Source organism: Balaenoptera physalus (genome assembly GCF_965194825.1).
Source record: "Balaenoptera physalus genome assembly, chromosome: 4".
NCBI classification, from domain to species: Eukaryota; Metazoa; Chordata; class Mammalia; order Artiodactyla; family Balaenopteridae; genus Balaenoptera; species Balaenoptera physalus.
The window spans coordinates 100,740,553-100,758,757 of record NC_138891.1 but is presented as its reverse complement, the minus strand read 5'-3'; the positions used below and the strand labels follow the sequence as shown (position 1 = coordinate 100,758,757).

General features: G+C 35.6%; 1 protein-coding gene and 1 long non-coding RNA gene across 2 annotated transcripts in view; one reads left to right on the top strand and one right to left on the bottom strand.

Annotated features, from left to right (window-relative positions):
• The window catches only part of LOC309660153, a 639,313-nt gene that overhangs the window by 419,072 nt on the left and 202,036 nt on the right, over positions 1 to 18,205 (bottom strand). The window lies entirely within an intron of this gene.
• The window catches only part of EPHA6 (EPH receptor A6), an 870,129-nt gene that overhangs the window by 753,662 nt on the left and 98,262 nt on the right, over positions 1 to 18,205 (top strand). The window contains exon 15 of the mRNA XM_082460667.1: positions 639 to 848. Coding sequence (XP_082316793.1) covers positions 639 to 848 — 210 coding nt within the window. The remainder of the gene's footprint in view (positions 1 to 638; positions 849 to 18,205) is intronic.

Genomic DNA, 18,205 nt, shown 5'->3' with positions numbered 1-18,205 from the left:
TGAAAAAACTCCAGGTATAAGTGGACCTTCACAGTTCAAACCCATGTTGTTTCAGAGTCAACTGTATAAGGAAAGATTGGGAAAATCTAGTTATTTTCTGTTTGCATGTGGGGTTTTTTTTCCATTCTCCTGCAACTTTCCTAAACTCGTTTATGCAATCAATTTTTCTTTTTCGTTGATCATTTTTCACCATATTTCCAGCAGTCACACAGCTTTCATCACATCCTAGGTCTTACTGCCTTGGGAGCTCACTACTACGCAAAGTAGGAAAGTGAATTCTTTTTTCTTGGAAGTCTTTGCTACTATCTTACTCGATTTTAGTTCCCTTTTGTTACTTAAAGTTTTTGAAATCATTTTTTCTGGAAGTTAATTTGGTTGATTCTCTCCTTTCTTTTCCCTCCTTCATCACTTCAAGCTAGATTTTCCTTTCCTTTAAATCTCCAACAAATTTTTATCTTTTGTTATGAACACAGTCAATGATCAGCAAACTTGATACTTACCTTCATTGGATCCAGTAAAATAAATTCAAGAATTTCATTTAATACACCACACACACCTACACAAACAGGCACACATGCATGCGTGCACACGCACTACAATAAAATAAATCAATGTAAATACCTGTGATTCTCTTTCAGAAACATGATGGCCACTTCACAGTCATCCAGTTGGTTGGTATGCTCCGAGGCATTGCGTCAGGAATGAAGTACCTTTCTGATATGGGTTATGTTCACCGAGATCTAGCAGCTAGGAATATATTGGTCAACAGCAACTTAGTATGCAAAGTTTCTGATTTTGGTCTCTCCCGAGTGCTGGAAGATGACCCAGAAGCTGCTTATACAACAACTGTAAGTTTATACATCCTTTTCCCATATGGTTTGTTTACTTTTATTACTTTTAATGTTATTAGAGTAATTCTGGTTTTGTTTTCTAATTTTCTGCTCTCATTTGTCATTTTCCCAATTTAACATCATTATCTAATTGAGAAGTATTTGTTTTATCTGAGTGCCTGGTTTAAAAAAGAATTGACACTTAACCGTTTCCTTTCTTTCCACTCTGTGGGGACTTTACCATCATGCTTGAGATCCATGTCATTACTGCCCTCACAAAATATCTGCCTTTGCCTGAGTGTTTTTGATGCTTCAATAATTATCTCCTTTAAATGGAGTTCTGTGCAGGCCAATGGTGCAATCAGTTAAGTCAGTGATGGTGAAGAACCAGTGGTTAGGAAATGAAAATTTTTTTCTCATAGCAAATGTTATGGAACGTCTGATCATACTTAAAAATGAACAATGTAGGTTTCTCTGGAGATATATAAATACACTCTCACCTTCTTTTGAATGGGACTTGGGGGAAATGTGAGCAGGAGTAGAAGGCTAAAACTTGAGACCCAAACTATCATCTGTCAATAATATGATCTCAACTTAACTCATGAACCAATTCATTCCACTGATCTCTTTGGTTATTGTTTCAAGGAGTTAAGTCTCTAGCTGTCAAAAAGCTAATAATTTGTAAAATTATACTAGTCTGTTATTTTTAAAACAGAACGCTCACCATTGACTCATTTCAGCTTCCATGAAAAATGAGTCAGTAAAACTACTCAAGATGTTTTTATTCTCTTCTCTTATTCTGACATTACACATTATTTTAAAAGAGGCAAATCTTTTATTTAGTTATCTTTTATTTCATTTTCTATGAGATGTTTTTTGAAACCTCACTGCATTCAACTGCTCTAGAATGGATACAAGTTTAATATTATGAATAAAACATGTTATACCCTTACTATGTTTGCTTTGTAAAAATCCTCTACATTAATGTATTGATGATATTTTCACTAATTTCTCCAACAATGAAATAGTTCTAAGGAGAGTAAATTAATCTGAGTCTGATATATAAGGTAGAAGTATCTACTGATCTTCTAATTTGATCAAAAAGCTTCATAAAAATAAAATTCTATCAAGTCTGAAAATAAATAGTTCATTTTAGAAAAAGCAGTATTTTCAAATCCATTTTCTAACTGGAAAATGTCATAATTATTTTCTTTTTCCTTTCAAGGCTTTTATTTTCTTCTCTTTTATTTTTATAAATGTATAACTTAAAGTGACTTTTCAAGTTATGGAACAATGCATGTAAGATTTTTCTACTATGCATATTATTTACAACCTTGGAGAACAGTATTTAGAATTATTATAAAAATATTATAAAATAAAATGTTCATTAAAATTGCAACAAGTATGATCTACTAAAAGGATAAAATAAGATAGGAAATAATGAACAATATATTTAGGAGTAGCTATTAGACTCTTTGGCTGTATGTCTATATAGATACACTTGAAATTTCATATTAAATAATATTTTAACTGATTTTTTAAAATGAGAAGCTCATAACTAAATTTAAGATACTAATAAAATTGACAGGGTAACTCAAATCCTGAAGCATGTATAGATTTTGTTGTCAGATTTGACATCCAGATTCCAGACATGTTCTTCTGTCTTATATGATTGTAAGGACTAAGAGGCCTAGAACAGTGCTGTCTTAGTTTAAATCTGACTACAGAATTAAACATCAAATTAGGTCACCATATACTAACACTCCGAAAAGTGCTTCTTGAAAGTTATAGATTATGTCTTTTTTTTTTTGAATTTTAGAATTCTATTTATTTTTTTTATACAGCAGGTTCTTATTAGTTATCCATTTTATACATATTAGTGTATATATGTCAATCCCAATCTCCCAATTCATCAAGATTATGTCTTGATTAAGAAATTAGTCTCTGAATTTGAGGTACCAAGTAAATGGTAAATAATGTAGCCAAGTACTTTTTAAAAAAAGTCTCAGACATACCTAACTGCTCAGAGGATCATGGAGTGCAAAATATCATATACTGATTACTTGACTTTATAATGAACATGGACATTCAAATCTCAAAATAGCAGACCTCTTGCCTTCGAAGAGCTTCCCTTTTGACAGGGTAGACAGACTCATGCTTCCTTGCTATTCAGTGCATTAAATCATGTGGCAAAAGTCTGTAAAAGAAATGTGAAAGTACCAAAAAGCAGAGGTCTGGAGAAAGCATCACAAAGAAGATAAGTTGAACAAATATTAAAAGACTTCATTAGGCAGACAGGGGGAAGATCCAGATAGAGGAAAGAGAAAAAGACAGAAATTTGGGGAAGTGAATGGGAATGTTTACACAAATGTGGACAGTTTGGAATGGGGGCGAGAAGCAGTGGAGGGGCCAGGTTTCTTAGGAATAATTGTGATGGTAGTTGGGTGGTGCGTCAGGAAATTTGAAGTCTTTTCTATGGTAATTAAGAGACAGACATTGATTGATTTAAATAGAGGAATAATAAAATACATACATACATGTTTTAGAAAATATTACTGAAACAGTGTGAAGGCAAGCTGGAAGGGCAGGAGGACTGGTAACAGGAAGACCAGTTAGGGCATTATTGCTATAGACCAAAAGGGTCACATGGCTTTAATTAGGGCAATAGTGGTTGGAATAAAGAGGAAGGAAAATAGAAAATTGTTATGAATGTATAATTTACAAGACTCAATAACTAACTAGATATGAATTATAAGGAAAAAGAAGGACTGAAAGATGACACTAGTATTTCTAGATTGAACAACTAGTTGAATGGAGATGTTTTATTAATCAAGACAGAGAATCCCTATTAAAGATAACTTGGCTAAATTACAAAGCAGAATTATAACAAAAGGTCACAGGTACTCTGTCTCAAAGTCATCAAGATAATGCCAGATTGAGCGTTGTCATTCTGTTCAAATTTTGTGTAAAAATTTTAGGACTTTATATAACTGTACTTTTTGTATTTCCTGTTAAAAGAAATGAGACAGAAAAGTACTGCCTAGTGAAGGTATACCTCAGTTCAAGCAAACCCTGTAAAATAAAATAAAGAAGAAGAATGGTCATTTATATGAAATTGATTCTTTGCTTTATAAAAATGTTAAAATGAAAATAAATAGCAAGCTCTCTTGATATATTTTTTAAAGTAGGATTTCATTTTTTAAAGTTTTATCTGTATACAACTTTCCTGGAACATATCTTTTACCTTAAAAGATTTTGACTCTTTCTCTTGCTGTATAATTGCTATTTCCTCATTTTTTTAATAAATGTTTTTATCTGTATCACAAAGGATTTGGAGGAAGGGAGGCTTGTGAAGGGTTTTAAAAACAGGAAGACATCATAGATAAAGGTGGGGTTTTTTTGTATACTTCAAGAAAGTAGTCATTGAAACTACCCCTTCCGAATCAATACAGGGGCAAAATAAATAAACATTTTCCATTATGATGACTTTGCTAATACAGAAAGCACATATCACAGCAAAGAGCAGTAAGAACTGGTTAAAAGACAGGCTGGAAAGATGGAGTGACCATTGTGACCCCAGTACTGGCTATCGTGCTGAACTGGTCGGCCTGTGGTAGGTGGAGCCTACCACAGCAGAATGGCCATTGGAGCCAGACTGACCAGACCAGAAAGAGATGAGACAAGAGAAATTACTCTGCCAACGATTACTGAGACTTTAGCCCCCTAGTTAGAAGACCTATCCATGTAATGTATGAGAATGTATTGTCTACACTATAAAATACACCAAAGTAAATAAAAGGATGGGATTTACAACTGATAATAAGCAGAAATTCTAGTATTTCTTCCTACAGCTTAAGAGTGTTTTGCATGTCCTGCATCAAGTCTAAGACTATTCATTCAACATGTATTCAATACAGTTTATTACGGAGCTACCATATTTAAGGCCCTATCCCTTGGAGGGCCAATTACCAAAAATAAAGGGATTCTTGAGAAGAGATAAAAGGCTGCACAGAGAGAGGACCAAGACTAACTGAACAAGTAACTCATAATAAAACCAACAGATGTTCAGACACCAAGAGTGGGCAATGCAGCTTGAAAGGCAACTACAGGAGTAGCAGATTTTCCTGGTAAGCTCTGTACTAAAATACATCAAGTCTTTGCAAAGGGACATTAAGAACTGGTGATGGCTTGAAAGCCAAGAAATGTGGGCTAAAGATAGAAGGGAAAAAATGCACAAAAATAGGATCTAGACAAGGACTGAGAGGCCTTGCTTTTACGTGCCAATTCTATAAAGAGGCTACCAGGCACTTCATGAGGAGAGGTTGGTGAATGATTATGAACCACACCTAATGATACATTTACAATTAGTGATATGTAGCTAACTTAATCTGCACAAAATTTACTGAGTTTGGATTGTTCTCATTTGGTTACATGGCCTCATATCTGGTTATAATTTAAGTGCTAAGAAATCTCTTCCTTTACTGACTCTAACACACATTCACATGGACAATTGTTTTATATCCAGTTCTGGAGGAGGGACTCTCTCTCATTTGAATATTGCTAAGCAACAAGTCTTAAACTTACATTGAAAATATTAAGCCTCTTTGCTCTCAAGTATGGAAATGAGGTCCTGTTTACCTAAAAAGAACATTGAAAGATATATTATGGCTCACACTTGTCTGTTTTAAGAGATAAGTTTTATTTAAGATATGGTACAATGGCAGTTACTGTTCAGAGTTTTTAAAATTATAATGAGTAGCTCCATTTCTTATATTTTAAAGATCAAAACAAAATGGAAGAATCATTTTTTCACAATATCTGTAAAAATTCTAAAATTCCTTGATAATTTTCAATTGTGTTCACTTGTGTTATGAAGACAAAGTTTGCTTTTTTCTTTGATAGTGATATTTCCATACAAGTACTTTCCTAGTTGAAGCACAGTCTCATTATTGACAACACATAATCTGTATAATCACAGTTCTGTTAACCTCTTAATTCTATTTACTTTGCAATCATAAGACCTCTCCAAGTTCCAACTCTTAACCTCCCCTCTTCTACATAAGATGTGAGAAGAGTCAATCTAAGAAGACATGCTCTATACGCAACATGGAGATAATTAAAGCAAATAATGGAGCAGCATGAGGGGCATATATTTACCTTGCATTCTAAAGTTGGGGGGAGATCTGAGCAACCTTCCTCCTTTACCCCTAATTCAAGTGTTTATAAGTTGGCGTGACTTTTTTTTTTTTTTTTTTTGGCTGCATCAGGTCTTAGTTGCGGCACGCATTGAGGCATGCAGGATCTCTCATTGCAGCGTGCGGGCTTCTCTCTAGTTGTGGCATGTGGGCTTTCTCTTCTCTAGTTGTGGCACGAGGGCTCCAGAGACCGTGGGCTCTGTAGTTTGTGGCATGAGGGCTCTAGTTGAGGCACGTGAGCTCAGTAGTTGTGGTGTGTGGGCTTAGTTGCCCCACGGCATGTGGGATCTTAGTTCCCTGACCAGGGGTTGAACCCGCTCCCCCTGCATTGTAAGGCAGATTCTCTACCACTGGACCACCGGGGAAGTCCCTGGCTTGACTTTTTGATGTGAATTTTTAAATCTTGAGACATGTCCAGCTTTAAGAGTAAATATTTTTAATGAAAGTGAGATAAAAAGTATTTTAGATCATTCACTATTCTGCCTCTAAGTACTTTAATTTAACATGAATAGTTGAGATTTGCCTGGAGAACATGCTTAACCTGCTAGTAAAACCTACTCAGAATTTTCACTCACTTCTGTCTCTTAACTAAAAGAGTTACTGTAAAAAGTTATGCAGTAAAATATTTTTAAATGCTTTCATTTAAAATCATATGGTATCCAATGCACTAAATAAAAGGACTTGTACTGAGAAATGTTTCTGATATTTCTGGATTTTGAAAAATAAAACTTTATCCTTTGAGATCCTACCCCAAGATTCTCTGTCCATCAAGTCATTGATGATAGAGGTGACACGGTGCTGAGATACACCATGTGGTAAAGTGCATCTTACACTAAGTCTATGGAGGTGAACCAGGGCCAACCAGAAAAATGACTTGTACTTCAATTGTTCCTTAAGATTTAACCAAGCAAAAAATGGAAGTGATATGACAGCTTCGGGCTCAAAGGCACTCTTGGGTAGAGGACCGTGAAACCTACTAGCCCCCATGAAGCTGCATATCATTAGCATAAATAGAAATAAGGACAGGTTTCTGCACAGAATTTGATGAAAAATTCAAGAAAAGGAAATGAGAGTTTCCTCTAGGCAAATGTAATTCAGCAGCCTGAATATAAAGAAAAAAAGTGAGAAAAATAGCTATGTTATCAGAAAGCTATAATGTGGAGATTTAAATAACTTCTTTTTCAATAAAAAGGTGGTGAACAAATAAACCTTGGAAGAATGAAAAACAATAAAATCCTGGTGTGATAAACTGAATTCATCACTAAGAAAGGAGCTATGCCATTTGGGAAGAACAACAAAATGACTCTTTCCAAAAAACAGTTCTCACCTGACAGATATTATGATAGTAGTCAGTCAAAATCAGTCAAATATACAGACTATTATAATTAGCTGAAGAGGAAGAAATCGATGCGCCAATATTAGGTTTCCTAAATTCAAAGGGAAAAAAGTGCCCTTGAACCAGCAAGTGTTTGTTTGATGGACTAATTCATGAGCAGAAAATCTGACAGTTCTTATTAATCCTTGTCAATATAAACTTTTTGTAAAGGCTATTCTAATGATGTAATGTATAAAAACTATATGCTCAGGAATTAGTGTGTCCACACTTTGAACCCAAATGCCAGAAAACAAATCCACAACAATGCAGATGAAAGGGCAACAAAGCTTTATACTAAACCAGAGAGAACATGTGCTGAGTACAAAGCAAGAATATTCAATAACTGTTGAAGAGATGAATACCATACATACCAGCTTGGATCACAGGCTGAGAGACCCAAAAGCTTAATGGTAATTTTCTGGAACAGTGCTATCAGAGGGCACAGACCTCTTTGAAATGTACTACTTAGGTGAATTGACAATGGCAGGTCTTGAGCATAAGATGGAAATGAGAATCAACAATATCAGATAATATCTAAAGAATGATTTCCTGAAAAGGTCTCATCTCTGAAGCTTAGGAAACAAGGGTTTGTGATCATTACAGAGCTCTTGGTAGTAAAACACATGAAACAGGTTTGAAGATTATCATACACAGAGTAGAAAAGGACTGTGCAAGCAGATTGCTGTATCAGAAATCTTGAAGCTGGAGAGACCATCCTGTTCAGTCATACATACCCTTAAGAAGCCAAGCCATGCTTTGGGAAAACCCCCATCTGTCATTTGTGCAAAGCGTGTACAAAAGCAAATCCTTTGTAGATGTAAGTCCTGTGTCTTTCCAATATGCATTTTAAAGAAAGGACCCTAAGGCCTTAGACCTGATCTTCCTGGGGAAGATCAATCAGCGGATGTTCAGCAAGCAGAAAGTACAGTGTTCATTGGCCCATCTTGCTTGTGCAGAAAAAGAAAAAACAAGACAATGTACACAAAGCTGCTGACCTTAGCCCTAGAGTTTCGAAGGTACCATCTGAAGAAAGAAGTCATTACTAATGCTTAATTTCTAGTTTCATCTCTGATGTGGAAACAATGCCTTTTTTCCTCTGACAATAAAAAACTGGAAAGGAAAACATTATAAATACAGGATAAATCACATGAAAGCTCCATGAAAACTTACTTATTCCCAGTGTAAAGAGCTTCACATCAATGGCAAATAAATTGAAAAGGTTATCAGTTATTTATGCTGTTTGTGGCAGACCCTGTTAGTTGCCTACCCAACCTCTCTTGTCATGTCTTCCTTGCTAATAAAATCTTTATTTGGATGTTTATGATGAACTCAGGTCCAAGAAATAAATCATGATTTATACATAAGCCAGTTATACTTATACCATTCTCCTTTGACACTTAAATTTTACTCTTTGACAGGTCACTTAAACATAAAGGGAAGTGAGATTGGCAACTTTGGGGAAAATTTGGGGGTTGAAGTCTACTATAAATAGGCTTGATGTAACCAAGAACCACATCTTGGTTACATCAAGATGTAACCAAGCTCTCTTTCTTGGGAGAGCTTCGTAGAATTGACCCCTTCTTTTCTTTATTGCCTTGATTATAGTTTTGGAAGGACATAGGCTTGGGGCTGTGACAGCCATCCTTCAGTCATGAGGCAACAAGCCTAAGGAGACAAACCCAGTGCTAAAGATGGCCAAGTAGGAGAGCAAAAGAACCTGGTTCTCTGACGAAATTGTTAAGCACCTATGTCAACACAGAATCCACTTACTCCAGTTATTTGTTTATAATTTAGTTAAATATTTTATTTGCTTAAGCTACTGAGAATTGGGCCTTCTATGACTCTATGACTTATATCTGAAGACATTCTGATACAGTAATCAACACATAAGAAAACCTCCAGATTAATAGATAATATAAATAGGAAAATGAAAACATGAGTTTAAGTAAAATAGCACCTCAGTCCTAAAAACTGACTAAATTATCTAAGCAGACTATAAATATACAGTTAGTTTGAGGATTCAATAATCATAATTTATTCATTTAACATGTATATCTTAATATTATTGGGTGCTAAGTTGGAGATTAAAGTACTTAAGGTCTGGGGAGAAGACAGGCATTAAATAATCATGTGTAATTACAGTCTGAGATTTTATACAACATGTGTGTTGAGTGCCTACTGTGTGCCAGATACTGTTCTGAGGATTGGAGATATTCCAATGAATAAGCTTTTCTTTTGGAGCTTACAGCCTTGAGTATAGTGGGAATAAGGATAATAAACAAAGTTAAAAAAAAAAGAGAAAGAGGAATCTCAATCTTAGGTAGTGATAGATGTTGGATATATAATAAAAACATAAAAAATAAAATTGAGTAGCTACCTTGGAAGCATGGCTAGAAAATACATCTTTAATGAGGTGTCATTTGAAATGAGACCTGAAAATTGTAAAGGTACCAGCCAAGAAAAGATCTGAAGCCAGATGTTCTGAGGTGAAAGAAAACAAATATAGATCCTAAACCTTAGGGAACAAGCTTGGCATATTTTAGAAGTAGGAATAAGGCCAAGATGGTTGACACACTGAGAGATCAGGGAAAGTGGTAGGAAACTAGGACTGAGAGGCCAGATCCTGTATAAACTCAAAGGTCATGGAAAGGAGTAGACTAACTATGAAATGAAGCCATTGGAAAACTTTAAGCAGTTGAGGACATAACAGAATTTGTGTTTTTTAAGAGCTCACTCTGCCTGATATGTTGGGAATGAATTGTAGAGGGCAAAAGAGAGAGCAAAAGATTCATTTGCAGCATCCTAAACAAGAAATGATGGTAGCTTGGTGTAAGCTGGTAATAGAAAACATAAAGAATGGTGAAGATACTTGAGATATCTTGTGTCAATAGCTCCGCCAACATATGTGAGTATATGTGTGTATTTATATATTTATATTTTTTTTAACAAGTAAGGAGATTGAGGCCCAAAGAAATTAAGTGATGTGCTCAAGTCACATGGCTATTACGTTAGAAACAATGTCAATTAACTATTGCTATAATGACATTGTTAAAGGAAAGTATCTGTTCCACAACTGAATCTTCCTCCTTCTCTTCCAGTACTTCCCAATGCAAATTCTTTCCTGTCCTATGCAAACTTCCTTCTGTTTCTCACCTCTGAGACCCATGCAGAAGATAATGGATAGCAGTAGTTGAAAGTCTTTGAAGATTGAGAAATAAGGAGAATGATCTCTTAGTCTTTGGTGATATATATTACAAATACACACATATCTCAAAATGTTTCTTGTTCTTTTGTTTATTGAACTTTTTGAAGTATTCTGCAATGAATATTTTACTTCATGCTAAGAGAAAGAAAACAATATATGTTATAGAAATAGAGAAATACCTCCTGGCAGAGTTCCAAGATATCTTTCTGATCAGTATATTTAAAATTTTTTCTCCCTGGTATTAGTTGGTGAATAAACAACATGTTTGTTTGATTGTTTTCATGTGACTTTTCTAATCAAAAAGATGGAGGTCATTTCACTGGGTAACATTTATTTTTAAATGAAAGATGAAGAGATTAAGGAAATGAACATTACCATTACTGATTTTTTTTAATGGAATTCTGGGCAATATTCCATGAAACCTCAGATTCTTCCACAGTTTCAAATTCAATACCTATCCCTCATTGTCACCCCAGGGCCTACCATTAAGCCCCACAATCATCACCTTTTCCAAGCCTATAAACAATCATTAGGAGATCAAAAGCTAGAGAAAGTGCTATCGAATTCTGAAGTATACTTTTAAAAGATACAAAATTGAATTTCAAACATTCAAACATTTATCAGCATCCTTGTTAAGAAATAAATACTTTTTCCCCATTTTCTCTATTTTCTCACCTGGCTATCCCTTCGTTGGTTTATGCTAGCTACACCAATCAGGTTTTCATACAGCAAACATTTACAGCCATGGTTCATTACAGGCCACTGAAAGGGAGACCACAAATAACTTTCCTCAAACTTTCCCTTGGACCTCTCCCTCTGCAAGGAACGGCTCTGAATGCGTTCATGATCCATAAATATTAGCATATATTCAGATCATGACCTATTCTAATTAACGTAAACACACAGAGTTTCACTATACCTAGTTCTGCTTCTTTAAACTTGCAGTAAGAACGGGTTGTTATCATATGAAGCATGCACATTATTCAGTTGTTTAACCATGCTCTTAATCAGTGTATAATATGTGTCACAAATAGGCAGCTGCTAAATGAATTATACATAAAGATAATGTTTTCTAGATTACTCTTTTCTGTATATATTGAATAATTTAGGTCCTAACACATTCTGATCCTTAATTCTGGTTTTTTTATAGAAACTGAATCATTACCTTGTTCTTTTTAGTGGTGAAAAATTTTGTTTTTCATATATACTATAAAAGTAAAATCTCTTTAAGGGAAGACAACGTCTTTTTTTTTTTTTTTTAATTTTTGGCTGCGTTGGGTCTCCGTTGCTGCGCGTGGGCCCTCTCCAGTTGTGGCGAGCAGGGGCTACTCTTCGTTGCGGTGCACGGACTTCTCATTGCGGTGGCTTCTCTTGTTGTGGAGCACGGGTTCTAGGTGCCCGGGCTCAGTAGTTGTGGCACACGGGCCTAGTTGCTCCACGGCATGTGGGATCCTCCCTGACCAGGGCGCAAACCTGTGTCCCTGGCATTGGCAGGCAGACTCGCAACCACTGAGCCACCAGGGAAGCCCCAACATTTTTAATTTAAGTGTTTATAACGTATATTTTTTTGAAGGCTCAGATTTCTTTTTTTTTTTTTTAATTTATTTATTTATTTTTGGCTGCGTTGGGTCTTCGTTACTGCACGCAGGCTTTCTCTAGTTGCGGTGAGCGGGGGCTACTTTTCGTTGCGGTGCACAAGCTTCTCATTGCGGTGGCTTCTCTTGTTGTGGAGCACGGGCTCTAGGCACGCGGGCTTCAGTAGTTGAGGCATGCAGGCTCAGTAGTTGTGGCTCACGGGCTCTAGAGCACAGGCTCAGTAGTTGTGGCACATGGGCTTAGTTGCTCCACAGCATGTAAATTCGATAGAACCAAGTTGTATTATTCATAGAAAGTAATAACTAACAAAGGCAAGGGGTAAGCTATTACACCCTCATATACACCCCACCCTCAATAGAATTTCATAATCAGGACATTACAATAAGACAATATGTATGTGGAATCATTATGTAATGAAGAAAACACTATATCTGGTAGAAAAAACAGTGCGCTATAAACTTGGAGTTTATAACCACATCTTGAATAGACTTGATAATACTGTCTACTGTCTACAGAAATATTATAACAACCAACAGGATAATAAGCTGAAGTATGGATTATAGCCTCTATTAAGATGAACAGCATAAAACTCACCTAAGGCACTTATTTAAAATGCAGATTCCCAATTCCCAGCCCCAGAGAGTCATTTTCATTCAGCAGGTCTGTGGGAGGAGTAGCAAGGTATGATCTGGAAATCTGGGTTTTTAATAAACACCCAGGTGATTGTGAAACAGGTTATCTACAAGTCCTATCTCGCTTAACTGCCCTAATATAATCTAGACACATATCCAATTATTTCCTCCTCCAGCCTTACACATCATTAACTAAGACAGAAGTCACAAGCAGGTAAAAGATTTGTCAATATAGTGGGAAAGGGGTGGGAGAAGAGGGAAGGTGAGTGGCATGGATGAGGGGAAGTTAGATTTGTTATGGTCACACTAAGAGACCTTATTCTTTGAATATATATTCCATGTAGCCCGAATTTTGTTTTCAGTTTCTCTTAGAAGATAGTTTTCAGTGTAAAACACGCTTAATAATGAAGAGTGAAATTGTTAGCCCTGATGTTAATTTTTCATTCTGTTGTTACCTTTGTTTTGATGGCCTCACTAGTCTCCACTTTGCTATACCTTCATGCAGTTGCTTCTCTTTATCCGTGATGGTCATTTTTCTCCAATATTGACTGGCGTGGAAATGTATGCCCCTCTCTGGGCACTTATGGAAGGCCTGTAAAATTTTGTGAAAATACTTTAAACTATGATATAACTATAACCTGTGGCCAAAACATGAATAACTTTCCTCAGCAAAGTCATGTAGTTGCCCCAGGTGCTGAATTTTATCTCAGAGTCTTAAAACAATTATGTATATTTCAGATTATGCCATTGAATGTTTAATATCTCTAAAGTTGATGGGGTTTCAGGGTACTTGGAGATGATTAGATTTTGCTTGAACTCCAATATGTCTTATGGGAAATAGAAGAAACTGCTGGAGTTGCAGTTTCTAGAGTTTTAACGTAGAATATATCTTCTGGTTTTAAAGTGAAATTCATTCGCCACACTCAACATTAGAAAATACAGTCGTCTTAGGATCAATTTATAAAAAGTACACATACTAGGGAAAAAAACAACATAAAAGCATGATAAAACAAAACAAAATAATACTTGCATGTAATCATCATAAAATGATGCTGCCAAAGGGTCATGATACAATTGTACACATATGCCACCTTGTGGTGAATGAATAGGACACAGGACATTTGAAAAGGTTTCTGGAAATCAAGGAAGAGTGACTGTTTTTCTTAGTTTAGTATTGTCTGAGATAGAAGATGTACACTTTAATAAGCCCCGATTTTCAAGGATTTTACTTATGTGTTGTATACTAAAGCTTAATAACTCTGAACTATCTACCCATAAGAAGGGAGGAAGGATCAGAGAAAACTGACTTCTAATATTTAACTGAGAAGTTACCCACATTCATATTGAGATTCCAGAACTGGACTTTAAAATGATTTATTCAGTGTTTTTATCTATAAAATTTAAGGTATAAGTGGAAAAATAATCCCAGTGAAAACATCAAGTGAAAATTCAGAAAAAGGAATTGTTATAGTAAGTGAAAGCAGCATGTTTAAAATAAATCGGGTGGAAGACAAAGAAGTAGAGAAAAACTTAGTGGAAAAGAAAATAAAACATGCAGACTTTTCATTGACATTTTTAAATGCCAATGCTAAGTTTTCTTGCATATAAATGAAACTTATAGTTTTGAGAACATTTAAGAGACCTTGAAGATGTCTCGAAGGGCAAGAGGCATGATTCTTAGAAGATTTAAGGCAATGAGAGATTCTACAGATTTGAGCACAGTAGCTTATATATAATTGATACATATAAGGGGGAAAAGGGTAGATAAACGAAACTAGCAACCTGATAAACCGTAGTTAATGAAGAGAGGGTTAAACCAGAGAAGAATATTGAAATATAAACTACTCCAGTGGATTTTCTGTAGTATCAGGAAAATTACCTGAAATAATAATAGCAACTTCAGGCACTGTTTTGAAAAATAAATGATACCTATTTTATGGATATGTTTTCCCAAATTTATTTTGGATATGAGTGTGGTAATATATAAAATAATTTTGAATAAAACAATTCTAAATTATTTTCCTGCGTTACCACAGATTATATACAGGCTATATAATCACAGAATTTAGACCACATTTGTTCAGGTAAGAATTTCCCCCATCCTACCAACACTATTGCAAATTTATTCAAGTGTTAGAAATAGCCCAGAAAAATATAAGCCGATTTAGCACCTAGTAAGATCATGTGGAAAACTATTTGTAAATGGTTATTTTCCTCATCCTGAAACAAGAGAATATAAGGAAGTCTCAAGAAAAAAGCAGAACATTTTCTCTGATATCTTGAATTCTATTTCTGGCTAAATATACTTTTTTAATCCCTACTCTTTTTTTTTTTTTTTTTGGCCACGCAGTGAGGCATGTGGGATCTTAGTTCCCCGACCAGGGATCGAACCCCCTGAGGTGGAAGCACAGAGTCTTAACCACTGGACCGCCAGGGAAGTCCCCTTAATTCCTACTTGAAAACTTATAAAACATGGACAGAAAGAGGGTTATAATAACAATCTTAAGATATAATATTCATTATGCTTCCTTTGGTATTTTGCACAGTTCTCTTGATTTTTTAAAAATATCACTATATAGTCATTTTTACTGGTTTTCTAGCTTTGAATTTTTGAGGTTAATCTGGGTCATATTTCTAATAAAAGTTTTGTAAAACTCCTCATGTCCCTATGCTGTCTAAATTGTAACCATCTTGCCATTCACATTGGCAGGAAGTGAAGTCCAGATGAGTCTGAACTTTGTGATTTGAAAGGTATTGTGACCAGACTGTAAAGTCCCTTGTCCTTCACTGTACGTAGCTTGAATTTAACTTGCCTAGAACAAGACAGAAGAGAGGATAAGGGATGTATGTCACAATTTTCAAGAAATAAACAAACAAGAGTAAGGAAAACAAAAATGAAATATGAATGTGGCACAATGTGACAGAAATATGCCCCATTAAAACAGCGTTTTGTAAGGTGTACTTCTTGCCTGATTTTGTCTGTACTGGCCCAGAATCATAGCTGTCATAGTCACAGAGACTCTGCCAGTAAAGATATCAATAAATGACAATATCTGGAGAGTATTCTTCAATTCTGGATTTGTGGGGATGACAAAAGGATTACTTAAAATACCCTGAACCTATGTTATAAAAATAAAACAAAATACATTTTACCAGATATTACATGAACCATAGGTCTACTCAACATACAAGAAAATAACATTCTAATATTAAATTCCAATTTCTTCTTAGGAAAAACTCGTGAAAAGTATCTATGACAATAGTCTATTTTGGTCTAATCTGAATTCTTTATCCAGTTTTCAATGACTCCTTTCTATATCTTGTCATTTCTATCAATACACTTGCTCATAGTTCACGTCAGGTGCAGCCTTTTTCACTGCATTTCTAAGATGAGTTACTTCCAATAATAAAGTGGAAAATACTAGTTCCCTGCCATCTTTGTAAATCCAGAAATAACATCTCTTTGTGTACTGCCATAGCACTGCCAGTCTTTCTGAGTCCTCATACTATGCACTGCATTTTTTCATATAAATGGGAAATATTGATAAAGTTTTTTTTGGTACAACATTATCAAAAGAAGTTCAGAGCAAAAAGAATTGTAAAGACTGAGCTCCCTAATGTTGGTCACCTTACATGGAGGTGTCTCAAGCCCCCACGTTCATCTTAAGAAAGATATTAGCATAGTTCAAGAGCTCCTCCACTGGCTTCAAACACTAAAGAAACTTTATAGAACACTGGAGCTTATGATGGATGAGAAACTATTACTGAGACATTTTATAGTTTATAAGACTTTGATTTTCAAGCTGCAAATTCTAGTTTTTAAGTATATAATCAGGTTTTCAGACATCCAAACTAAAATGCCTATTAGACATTTTCTCAGCCTAACTCTGCTAGTCAATTTGGGCTGCCATAACAAAATACTATACAGTGGGTGGCTTAAACAATAGGAATTTATTTCCCCCAGTTCTGAAGGCTGAAAGTCCAACATCAAGGTTCTGGCTTACTCAGTTCCCCGGTGAGAACTCTCTTCCTGGCTTGCAGAGAGCCACCCTCTCACTGTGTCCTTACATTATGAAAAGAGAGAGAGCTCTTTGCTTCCTTTCAGGACACTAATCCCATCATGGGGGCCCCACCCTTATGACCTCATCCAAACCTAGTAACCTCCCTAAGCCCCCACTTCTGAATACCCTCACATGGGAGGGGTGTTTTAGAGCTTCACTATATGATTTTTGGAGGGACACAAACATTCAGTTTATCACACTAATCAAGTCCTAAAGAGCTGAAAACTGGGAGACGTGTTAAATTTTCCCCTGAAAGATCAATTTGTTTTTTCTGTGGTGGTTGTTGTATGTTAGTTGTTTATCCTTAAACCAGGCCATTAAAGGAGAAATTTTAAAACTTAAGTAAAAGAATCCTAAAATTAAAATTGTAACGATGTTTACCTTCATTTACGGGGTCCTCCTTAAGCAATACTACCCCATCACATCTTTCACAATTTCTCGTTTGGGCTTAAACAAATGTGCTCAAGTTGGAGATTTACACAGTTGGATTTCCTCTCCTAGATGTCCTTGTAGTCTCTGTATATATAGTTCATGAGCTGCATGGACAAATCAGTACTGCTCTGACTGCTCCTTGGCAAATTTGTGAAAAGTAACTTGCTCTTTGGGTGGAAAACTATACTTATTCCCCTTAGTGTATATCAAGATGTCAAAAGCATTATGTATATATGATTCAAGCTGCCATCCTTTCCCGCAGGACTTCCTTTTATGTCCTGGAGACCAACCAGAACACAAATAAGAAACAGAGATCTCTTTAATATCTCAAAATTTAAGAGCTAAGGGAGTGGGAAGAGGAGGGAGATGAGGAAGGAAGAACAGATTCAAGCCTGTTTTGCATTGGGCTTAGGCAATCAGCCTGTCCCCTTTTGCAAATATCTCCTGATTCCCACTTAAAAGAAAAAAAAAACTTAAAAAAATTAAATATTAATTAAACAGGGAAGAAAAAAAGTAAAGGTGAAACATGTTTTAAAACATTAAATAAAATAACCAAGGATTAAGCAAGGTATAAACTGGAAGTTTAAAGGATTTGAAAGTGCCCTGGGAAATGGAAGATTCTTCTTTCATGAGGGTATCTCAGGAGGCCAGGATATAGGCCCTGCCCCCAACCTCAGCGAGGAGCCCTCACCTGCAGCATCCAGACCTAAGGCATCAAAAAAAGTTGCCCTCTGTGAAAAGGAGTTCTAGCTCATTTCCCAGCTCACTTCGTCTCTGACAGTCCTGAATAAACAGTCTTCCCTTCCACCCCTGCTTCCTTCTCATAGAGCAGGACTTTATGGGAGACTTATTTCTTAAATTGAAAAATAAAGAAAATTA